At 46.1% G+C, this 11,838-nt stretch overlaps 1 protein-coding gene across 1 annotated transcript; it reads right to left on the bottom strand.

The window, feature by feature from the left end:
* Positions 1-414: 414 nt before the first annotated feature.
* On the bottom strand, positions 415-2,990 carry LOC132834218 (zona pellucida sperm-binding protein 3-like). The gene is made up of 9 exons (XM_060852883.1): positions 2,805-2,990; positions 1,901-2,016; positions 1,702-1,805; positions 1,435-1,612; positions 1,225-1,351; positions 1,055-1,143; positions 846-967; positions 614-748; positions 415-536 (listed from the first exon to the last, which is right to left on the bottom strand). The coding sequence occupies exons 1-9, from the start codon at positions 2,988-2,990 to the stop codon at positions 415-417; spliced, it is 1,179 nt and encodes a 392-aa protein (XP_060708866.1).
* Between the last annotated feature and the right edge of the window lie 8,848 nt (positions 2,991-11,838).

Here is an 11,838-nt window from a genome sequence, read left to right as displayed (position 1 = left end):
TCCCAATACTGTAGAGGACAGAAATCAGAGGGGGAACAATTCACAAACAGGACTGGCAGCACCTCAGGAGATGGTAACATTGGGAATCCACTTGGGCATTTCTGAAAAGTGTCAGAACAGACTAGAAGCACCAGCAGTTTCACCCTCAATGCCACAGAGTTGTTACTCCAGCACATTCTGCAAACAGTGATTTAATCAGAATGGAAAGCCCCTTTCCAAGGTGGTCATCAATCCCCTCTACTCACTGGAAGGAGCAAACAATAATCTTCCATAACCCAATCAATCAGAAAGCCACTTCATGGACTGGAGAGGGTCAACCCAGGGATTGTACCCAAGAATATTTTAAACTAAGAAAGGATGCAGAAACAAACCAGCTCCAGACACCATGAATCACTGCTTTATTGACTATTTCAATCACCAGTTGATGGGTGTTTGCTTGTGTCTCCTGTACAGGAGGAAGGCCAGCAATGAAGCAGAGATCAGACAGACAGCTGTCACAGTCAGGACCACCATCACAACCAGCTCTGACTCCACACCTACAAAACAAGGAGAAACCAATGGTTACTGAGGGAAAACAGGGACAGAAAGGGAAACCAGCAGGCAGCCAACTCACCGCTTGGAGACCTCTCCTGAATCCTTCCATCACCTTCAGTCAGGGGCTGCGTTGCCAGGTTGGTCAGCTCAGTATCCAGAACGATCAGGGGGCCAAGTGAGGCCTCCCCCTCCCACTTCAATCCAGCTTCACTCTCTGCAACAAACATACCAGTCAGGAAGGGGTGGTGGGGATGGGCGGGGGGGTGGGGGCGGGGGGGGTAATCCGAACATCTAGAGGGTGAATGTCCTACCAGCTTCAGCGCCAAGGTCTCTCCTTCCTCTGAAAGGGATCAGGATCTCCCTTGTGCTCCCACAATTCCCCACATGGCAACAGGCACAAATGTCACTGTCTGACCCCTCCAATGGGGTCCAGCTAAACAAGAGAAACAGCCCATCAACCACATGGTGCATCACCTCTCCCAACAACAACATCCCTGAGGGGCAGGGAGAGGGAACTTACATACGCTCCAGCTTCTGGAAAGTACAAGCTTTGTTCCTGGAATCTCCCTGATCCACTGCAGCAACTCTCAGGTGACAGGTGATGAACATCTGATGGACACAGTCAGAACAAGTCAGTGTTTAGTGACTCCCTCCCCAATGTGGAGAAACCCATCAGCAGCTTCCTCTTACCAAGGAACGCTCATCTCCATAGAAACGGAAGGCATCCAGGGCAAACTGGAGCTTGTCTGGCTCCCGCCCGTCTCTCGGCAACACAAAGGTTGAAAAGGAGTCCTCAGCTTTGCTGTCCAGGAGGCAACTGCAGATGGACAAAGGGCCATGAAGTGAATGGAGTGAAGCCATTGAGATGGGAGCAGCTGGAGAAAGCAGAGAGCTCCTTACCCATTGTAGTCAATGATGCTGTATCTTGGGGTGGAGTCCTTGTCTGGGCTCAGTGTGGCTACACAGCGATCAATGTACAGCTTCAGGGACACATGGTTGGCCATTGAAACAGATGCCTCAATGTGAATGAGGTCTCCCAGGAAGTAGACAGTAGAAGTGCGCTCTGTAAGCCAATCATCTGAAGTACAGCAAGACAAGGGTTGGAACCAATGGGTACAACTCCCAGAGAGCCATCAGGAGATCCCTCCCCAGCCACCCATCACATACCATTCATTAGACGCAGAGAGAATGACAGATGCCCTTCTCCAGACCTGGTGGAGCTGAATGGGATCCAGGTGGGCTTGATGGGATTGCTGCTCACATTGCCCTTCCTGAGGGCAGGAAAAGGAGACAGGGCAGCCATTTTAGAATAGTGTCAAACAACAGCAGCAGGGGATCATACTGACAATCGAGTAAAGATTTTCACCTGAAATACTGACATTCAATGGGAACAACAGCTCCATTTGTTCTCACAATGACAGATCCAGGATAGTTTGGGATGTAGGTCAGGTGGGTGGTGTAGATCAGGAAATCTCCAGTCATCTGGAAGACACCAGGGTAAGGAATGAGGGACTGATCCGAAATAAGGATCTACACAGGGTTCACAATGACACTGTCACATTGGGACAATTCTTTAGGGCAAGTAACAGTTTCAGGGCCAGGAGACTGCTTTCCCACCCCAAGCACAAGGGACCACTACTAGAGACCTCTAGTAGACAGGTCAGGGGTCAGTCATTTAGGTTCAATTTAACAAGGTGTGACATCATTGTAGATGTCAAGATGGGAATTCCTGATCCAAACATTGGCTGAATGAAGGTTGTGTTGGTGTCTGAGGCAGAATTAGAGATCAATATTGAGGGAACAGTGATATGGTGATTGTTATCACAGGGAAGAGGCTGCAGGGATCTTTTGGCCATCATCTCCCGATGTTATCATGAAACTTTCAGATTGTGATCAGAGATTACAAGTAGAATATGTGGAGAGATTAATAGCAATGTGAGGCAATAATATACAGGGTGCACAAGATAGGAAAAGTAGAGAAAACAATAGTTAACCAGAATGAAATCAAAACAGTTTGAACTACAGGCCAAATACATATTGACAAAACGTACATTCTAACAGAACAACGGTTTAGAGGCTTCTGATTACACAATGAGAATAGGAGCACAAGGTTAGAAATGGAAAACAGTTCAGGTACAGTACAATCCAAGATAGGAACTTAGTCTGACAATTTGAGAATTTAGTCTAGCCCCTCCTCAATATCAACATCACCACATCCAGGAAAACCTGGACAGCCCAAGCTTCCCACAAGAGTAGACAAGCCCCATTACCTGCAATCTACTACCACACTCATGTAGCCCATAGTCAAAGAGGACAGTCTGGTTCTCAGGGTAGACCCTGGTTGGCTGACAACCTGCTGTCCCCAGGGTCAGGTCAGCAGCTTTAATCAGGTGCCCAGTTCCAAATAAATCCAGCTGGGCCCTGACCAGCAGGTTGTGCTCTCCACACTGCACCATCACAGTCTGCAGTGGGGCCACGCTCCCAACCTCAGACATTCGGAAACTGGAAGCAATAGGACCCTCATAAGGAGGTACTCTCTCAGGAACAGGACTGGCTCTCACTATTGTCCATGGAAACCTCTGGCTCAGAAACTGTTGCCATGTTTCAGAGCAGCAGACACCTCCAACTAACACCAAGAAAGGGAACAAACCCCTCACTACAAAATCACCCATGATCACAAACAACTCAACCATCCCCACACACCCCCAACCAACTCCTTTTATACACACAACCTGCATTCACCTGACACCAATGTGACCAGAAGCAGCAACATTGAACCAATCAACCAGCCCCAATCTCTACAATGTCCACCAATGACTGAACTCATCGAGTTATTACCAGGAGGGCCTATTTCATTTGGACCAATAGGAGTGGCTGTGAGCTGCTGTGCTGTCACCTGACTGAATTCAGCTCCACAAGGTCTCACGGTGAAGGCCGCATGAAGACAATCATCAAACGGAGCTCATTGATCCAGGATGGTGTCTGCTGGGTCCTGTCCACCCTCACCTGAGGGGACTGACAGTGAGACCCACAGAGAGATTGTCTGAGGATGGGGTTTGGGCAGAACAAAGGGATTGACCTTATATTACACCTTCCCCTGGAAGTGTTTGATGGAGGCAATATGGACGAAGCTTTATTCTGTATCTAAACTTGTCATGTCCCTGTCAGGGGAATGTTTGATCGGGACAATGCAGGGAGAGCTTTACTTTCACTTTCCTTGTAAAGAGTAGAATCTATTACTCCATTTCTAACCCAGTGAGGTCACTGGATTGAAAGTATTTGATGCAGACAGTGTAGCTGTACATTTAGTTTAAAAGTGTAGAGACAGCTTTCTGTTCAGTGAAAATGAGCAGAGGAAGCTCATGTATCGAGTCCCACGCTGACCTTGCTCTGGTGGAGTTTGTTGGGGGATGGTGTTGAGGGAGAAAGTCAGGATTGCAGATTCTGGAGATCACAGTCAAAGTATATGGTCCCTGAAAAGTACAGCAGGTCATGCAGCATCTGAGGAGCAGGAGAGTCACTGTTTCGGGTATAAGAACTTCATCAGGATTATAGGTCGGGAAAGGGGGCTGAGAGATAAATAGAAGGTTAGAGGTTGGGGAGAAAGATAGCTGGGATGGTGATAGGTAGATGCAGGCGCAGGGTGTTGAGAGAATTTTACATTCATTCTAAAAGGGACGCTGGGCAGCACGGTGGCACAGTGGTTAGCACTGCTGCCTCACAGTACCAGGGACATGGGTTCGATTCCAGTCTCAGGCGACGCTCTGTGTGGAGTTTGCACATTCTCGTTGTGTCTGTGTGGATTTACTCTGGGTGCTCTGGTTTCCTCCCACTGTCCCAAAGATGTGCAGGTTAGGTGGGTTAGCATTGGTAAATTACTGTTAGTGTTCAGGGCTGTATAAGATAAGTGCATTAGTCAGGGAACATGTAGAGTAATAGGGTAAGGGAATGGGTTCCCTGGAACTCTGTGGAAAGCTCAGGAAGTAATTGATGGGCCTCTTGCTAAGAAATTTTTATCATCGACATTTGAGGTACTAGAAGACTGGAGGTTGGCTAATGTGTTGTCACTATTTAGGAAAGGTGGTCAGGAAAAGCCAGGGAACTACAGACTAGTCAGCTTGGCATCGATAGTGGGCAAGTTATAGGAGGGAATCCTGAGGGACATGAGTTTCATGTATTTGGTAAGCCAAAGACTGATTAGGGATAGTCAGCATAGCTTTGTGGGAGAGAAATCATTTCTCATAAAATTGATTGACTTTTTTGAAGACGTAATACAGAGGATTGATGAGAGCAGTGTGGTGGATGTAATCTGTATGGACTTCGGCAAGGCATTCAACAAAGTGCCTCATGAGTGACTGGTTAGCAATGTTACATCTAATAGTATACAGGGATGTGGATACAGAACTGGCTGGAAGGTAAAAGACACAGGGTAGTAGTGGAGGATTGTTTTTCAGAGTGGAGGCCTGTGACCAGTGGTGTGCCATAAGGATCGGTGCTTTTTGTCATTTGTATAAATGATTTGGATGTGAACATGGGAGGTATCATTAGTAAGTTTGCAGATGACACCAAAATTGGAGGTGTAGTTGTCAGCGAAGGAGGTTACCATGATCTCATGTCATTGGATCATGTCGATTTCACCAGTTTCCTTATTTCCCCTCCTCCCAGCCCCACCCCATCCCAATTATATCTCAGCCCCCTTGGGGGCACCCACTCATTCCTGATGAAGAGTTTGCGCTTGAAACGATGTCTCTCTTTTTCCTCAGATGCTGCCTGACTGACTGTACCTTTACAGCATCACACTTTCCGACTCTGATCTCCAGCATCTACAGTTCTCACTTTCTCCCAACTGAGCATGTGCACCGAGAAATTGCAAATGGAGTTCAATATCGATCAGTATGAGGTGTTACAGTTTGGAAAGTCACATCAAGGTAGGAGTTTCATGATGAATGGTTGGACCTTAAGGAGTGTAGTGGAACAGAGGGACCTTGAAGTTCAGGTGTATGGTTCTCTGAAAGTGGAGTCACAGGTAGACTGGGCAGTGAAGGAGGCTATGGGCACACTGGCCTTCATCAGTCAGGGCACTGAGTACAGACGTTGGGAAGTGATGTTGCAGGTGTACAGAATGTTGTTGAGGCTGCACTTGGAGTATTGTGTTCAGTTTTGGTCACCTTGCTACAGGAAAGATGCTATTAAACAGGATAGAGTGCCGAAGGAATTTCCAAGGATGTTGCCAGGACTCAGGGTCTGAGTAGGAGGGAGAGGTCAGACATGCTTGGACTTTTTTCTTTGGAGCAAAGGAAACTCGGGGGAGGGGGAGGGGGAGGGGCGGGGGGGGGTGGAGGGGTAGATGGTGAATTCTTATGGAAGTGTACAAGATCATGAAAGGCATGGATGGGGTGAATGTACTCCGTCTTTTTCCCAGTGTGGAGGAATCAAGGACTAGAGGACTTCAGTTTAAGGTTAGAAGGGAAAGAATGAAAGGGAACCTGAGGGAGAATGATTTCACACAGTTGGGGTGGGGGGGGGAGATGCATATGGAAGAAGCCAGAAGAGGTGATTGAGGCAGGTACATAAACAACATTCAAAAATGCATTTAGACAAAAACACGGATAAAAAAGGATTAGAAGGCCGTGTACACGGAAATGGATGGACACTGTGGTCGGCATGGACCAGTTTGGGCTGAAGGGCCTCTGTGTGCTGTAGGAGTCTGAATTTAAAAATAGCCAAGAGGAGTTGGTTCCACAAATTTCCCCACCCTCAATGATGGAGGGATCCCAGCACAAAGGATAAGGCTGAAGCATTTGCAACTATCTGCAGCCAGAAATATCCAAAGGGAAAACCCATTGTAGTCCCCAGAATCACCGATGCCTGTCCTCAGTCAGTACTATTGACTCCACGTGACATCGAGAAACAGCTGCCGATATTGGATACTGTGAAGCCATTTCACCCTGACTAACATTGTGGGAATAAGGTGAAAGAGCTGTGATCCTGAATCTGCCGTGTCCCTATCCATTCTGTTCCAGTACAGCTACAACTGCAGCATCTACCTGGAAATGGAGATAATTGCCCAATAGTGACCTGTAGCTAAAAAGTGGGACAAATCCAACCTTGCCAATTCCTCCCCCACCAATCCACTCTCAGTCACAAGTGAAGTGATGGAAGGTTTTGTCAACAGTGTTATCAAGGCACATGTCCTCCACACTAACCTGGTCACTGATGCTCAGTCTGTGTTCCACCAGGGTTACCCAGCTCCTGATCTCAGTGCAGCTTGGTCCAAATGACCAAGAGAGCTGAATTAAGAGGGGAAGTGATGGTGACTGCTTTAAGACTAAGGCAGAATTTGATTGAACAATTTACCAAAGAGTCCCAAGGAAAATTGCACTCAGTGGGATTAGAAAACCCTCTTTGTTGGTTGGAGTCATGGTTCTGGTTATCAATGTTCAATCCCCACATTCCCAGGACATCTCTGCCAGAGTTCCTCAAGGTACTCTCTTAGATGCAACCATGTCAACTGCTCCATCAAAGACCTTCCCTCCATCAGAATGTCACAAGTGGGGATGTTTGCTCATGATTGCCCAATGTTCAGCCCCATTGACAACATCACAGATACTGAAACAGTCCCTGTTCAAATGCAGCAAGATCTGAACATCATTCACATTCAGAACACACAACTGTCAGGCAATGACTGTCTCCAACAAGGGAAAATCTCACTATCACACCATGACAGTCTCCACGACATTGCCATTGCTCAATTCCTCACTATTAACATCCTGTGGCTTCTCTGTCTCGGCTGGGCTTTGTTGCCTGTCCCTAATTGCCCTTGATTTGATTGGTTTGCTCAGCTATTTCAGAATCAGCGACATTGCTGTGGGTCTGGAGTCACATTTAGGCCAGACCAGGTCAAGATGGTAGATTTCCTTCCCTAATGGGAATTGTGACGAGATGGGCTGTTATAAAAGATTAGTTTCACAGTCACAATTACTGAGATTAGATATTTGCTAAAAAGATAGAACACAAAAATCCATCAGCGACTACAACGAGATTTGAGCCCCCAGCCTCAGATTATTAACCCTGAATTCCTGTCTCAGTAACACTACCATCCTCTTGCAAGGATGCCTGCCTTGAAAAAGTTTTCCTCCTCCCTTCAGGCTCTCTTCTTGTATTCCGGATGAAGGGCTTTTGCCCAAATCGTCGATTTTACTGCTCCTCGGGCGCTGCCTGAACTGCTGTGCCTTTCCAGCACCATTCTAATCTAAACATTACCATGATGCCACTTGTTCCACCCACCTGTAGACAGAAGCCTGAGCCTAAGACAGATGGCTCATTGATAGCCATTAGTGTCAAGGAATCAGGAGGTTAATTAACATAGAATCCCTACAGTGTGGCAACAAGCCATTCAGCCCAACAAGTCCACACTGACCCTCTGAGAAGTAAGCCACCCAGACCCATCCCCTTACTTTACATTTACCCCTGGCTAATGCACCTAACCTAATCATCCCTGAACACAAAAGTCCATTTAGCATACCCAGTGACTTAACCTGCAAGTAGAGTCATAGAGATGTACAGCATGGAAACAGAACCTTTGGTCCAACTTGTCCATACTGACCAGATGTCCGAACCCAATCCAGTCCCACCTGCCAGCACCCGACCCATATCCCTCCAAACCCTTCCTATTCATATACCCATCCAGATGCCTTTTAAAAGTTACAATTGTACCAGCCTCCACCACTTCCTCTGGCAGCTCATTCCATACACGTACCACCCTCTGTGTGGAACAGTTGTCACTAGGGCCGCCTTCATATCTTTCCCATCTCACCCTAAACCTACACCCTCTAGTTCTGGACTCCCCCACCCCAACGAAAAGACTTTGTCTATTTATCCTATCTATGCCCCTCATGATTTTATAAACCTCTATGTGGTCACCCCTCAGCCTCCAACGCTCCAGGTAAAACTGCCCGGGCCCATTCAGCCTCTCTGTATAGCTCAAATCCTCCAACCCTGGCAACTTCCTTGTAAATCCTTTATGAACCCTTTCAAGTTTCACAACATCTTTCTGATAGGAAGGAGACCAGAATTGCACGCAATATTCCAACAGTGGTCTAACCAATGTCCTGTACAGCTGCAACATGACATTCCAAACCCTGTACTCAATACTCTGACCAATAAAGGAAAGCATACCAAATGCCTTCTTCACTATCTTATCCATCTACGATTCCACTTTCAAGGAGCTAAGAACCTGGACTCCAAGGTCTCTGTTCAGCAACACTCCCTAGGACCTTACCATTAAGTGTTTAAGTCCTGTTAAAATTTGTTTTGCTAAAATGCAGCACCTCATATTTATCTAAATTAAACTCCATCTGCCACTTCTCAGCCCATTGGCCCATCTGATCAAGATCCCATTGTAATCTGATCTAACCTTCTTCGATGTCCACTACACCTCCAATTTTGGTGTCATCTGCAAACTTACTAACTATACCTCATATGCTCACACCCAAATCATTGATATAAATCATAAAAAGTAATGGATCCAGCACCGATTCTTGTGGCAGTCCACTGATCCAAGGCCTCCAGTCTGATAATCAACCCTCCACTACTGCCCTCTTCTTCTACCTTTGAGCAAGTTCTGTATCCAAATGGCTAGTTCTCCCTGTATTCCATGAGACCTAACCTTGCTAATCAGTCTCCCATGGGGGACCTTTTCGAACGCCTTACTGAAGTCCATCTAGATCTCATCTACCACTCGTCCCACATCAATCCTCTTTGTTACTTCTTCAAAAAACTCAAGTCAAGTTTGTGAGACATGATTTCCCATCCACAAAGCCATGTTGACTATTCCTAATCAGTCCTTGCCTTTCCAAATACATGTACATCGTGTCCCTCAGCTTTCCCTTCAACAACTTGCCCACCACCAACGTCAGGCTCACTGGACTCTCGTTCTTACCACTCTTGTTAAACAGTGGCACCACGTTAGCCAAACTCCAGTCTACTGGCACATCACCTATGACGATCGAGGTTACAAGTTGTCCAGCAATAACTTCGAGTTCTGGGGAACACCTGATCAGGTCCTCGTGATTTATCCACTTTTATGCATTTCAAGACATCCAGCACTTCCTCCTCTGTAATATGGACATTTTTCAATAGATGTCACTATCTATTTCCCTACATTCTATATCATTGAAGTCCTTTTGCACATTAAATACTGATGCAAAATATTCGTTTAGTATCGCCGCCATCTCCTGCGGCTCCAGTTCTATCCTTAGTTACCCTTTTGTCCTTTATGTATTTGTAAAAACCCTTTGGATTCTCCTTTACTCTATTTGTCAAAGCTGTCTCATGTCCCCTTTTTGCCCTCCTGATTTCTCTCTTAACTTTATTCCTATCTCTTTTATACTCTTCTAAGGACTCACTCAATCTATTTAGTCTATACCTTACATATGCTTCCTTCTTTTTCTTCACCAAACCCTCAATTTCTTTAGTCAGACAGTATCCCTACAAATCCCAGCCTTTCCTTTCACCCTGACAGGAATATACTTTCTCTGGATTCTTGTTATCTCACTTCTAAACGGTTCCCGTTTTCCAGCCGTCCCATTACCTACGAACATCTGCCTCCAATCAGCGTTTGAAAGTTCTTGCCTAATCCTGTCAAAATTGGCCTTTCATCATTTTGGAACTTCAACTTTTAGATCTGGTCTATCCTTTTCCATCACTATTTTAAATCTAATAGAATTACAGTCGCTGACCCCAAAATGCTCCCCCACTGACACCTCAGTCAACTGCCCTGCCTTATTTCCCAAGAGTAGTCAAGTTTTGCAACTTCTCCCGTAGGTTCATCGACATAACGATTCAGCAAATTTTCTTGGACACACTTCACAAATTCTCTCCATCTAAACCCTTAACACTATGGCAGTCCCAGTCTATGTTTGGAAAGTTAAAATCCCCTATCATAACCACCCTATTATTCTCACAGATAACTGAGATCTCCTTACAAATTTGTTTCTCAATTTCCCTCTGACTATTGGGGGGAGTCTATAATACAATCTCAATGAGGTGATCATCCCTTTCTTCTTTCCCATTTCAACCCAAACAACTTCCCTGGATGTATTTCCAAGAATACCCTCCCACAGTACACCTACAATAATATTCCTTGTCAAAAACATCACTCCCCCTCCTCTCTTGCCTTTGTTCCTGTCACATGTGTATCCTGAAACTTTAAGCTGTCAGTCCTGTCCATTGCTGAAGCATGTTTCTGTAATTGCCATGGTATCCCAGTCCCATGTTTCAAACCACACCCTGTGTTCATGTGCCTTCCCTTTAGTCAGTATATTGGGGGATGAAATCTACACCGGTACCGGGAGAACTCCACACAGATCATCGCCCAAGGTTGGGATCGAACCCAAGTCCTTGGTGCGATGATGCAGCAGTGCTAACCACTGCACTGCTATGCTGCCAGCAAGAATGCAAAAGAAATATTCGAGTCTGTGGAAAAACAGTTCATGTTTTGTGTTGGGTGTGGCTTTTGAAAGTTTAGCAGGATCTCCCCTCAAATGCTGCCAGACCACCTTGGTTTCCCCCAGTATTTTGTGGTTTGCTTCAGATTTCCAGCCAGGGCCGTATCTTGCTTTTAGTCCCGAGGGTAAGTTCCTTCCAGAGGCTTCAGCATGTGACAGTACTGTCCTTTTAAGAATTATATTTTGCCCTGGTTTTCTTGAAAAGAAGCTTGGAGGCAAAGGCAGGGAGCGGTCTATTAGAAACCAGTGAAGTCAACAGCTTATGAAGTTTTGGGATTTTTGTTTAAGAAATGGGAACAATAGAAGGAGCCTGAATGGGTGCAATCCAACCCACAGAACTAGAATTAGTCGATTTAGCTTGCAGCAGTTGCTGCTAGAGCCTTGAGAAGGAAGTGTTTTACCCCCTCCAGATCTTTCAGTGAGATAAAAATCTGTGTTTGAGGTGGGGTCACTCGTCCTGCTGTTGGAGTTGCAAGAAAGACGATGTGTTGTCTGAGTTTACCTTTAGTCAAGGTGGGGGGGGTGGTGGGCAGGGTGGGGTGGTATTGAATGTGACTATTGGACCAGGCAGAAAGTGAGAACTGCAGAACCAAAACACATGGTGCTGGAAAAGCATAGTCAGGCAGCATCCAAGGAACAGGAGAGTTGACATTTCAAGCAGGAGCTCAGCATCAGGTAGGTGGGAGAAGGCTCCAAGGCAGTTGACAGATAAATGGGAGGGAGTGGGGCTGGGCAGTTGGACAGTTCAAAACAGGACTTTGCTGAGTTTGAGTTAGTTCTGGGATGGGGAAAGAGA

This window comes from Hemiscyllium ocellatum, chromosome 39 (genome assembly GCF_020745735.1).
Source record: "Hemiscyllium ocellatum isolate sHemOce1 chromosome 39, sHemOce1.pat.X.cur, whole genome shotgun sequence".
Lineage (NCBI taxonomy): Eukaryota > Metazoa > Chordata > Chondrichthyes > Orectolobiformes > Hemiscylliidae > Hemiscyllium > Hemiscyllium ocellatum.
This window is presented reverse-complemented; position numbering and strand designations above follow the sequence as displayed.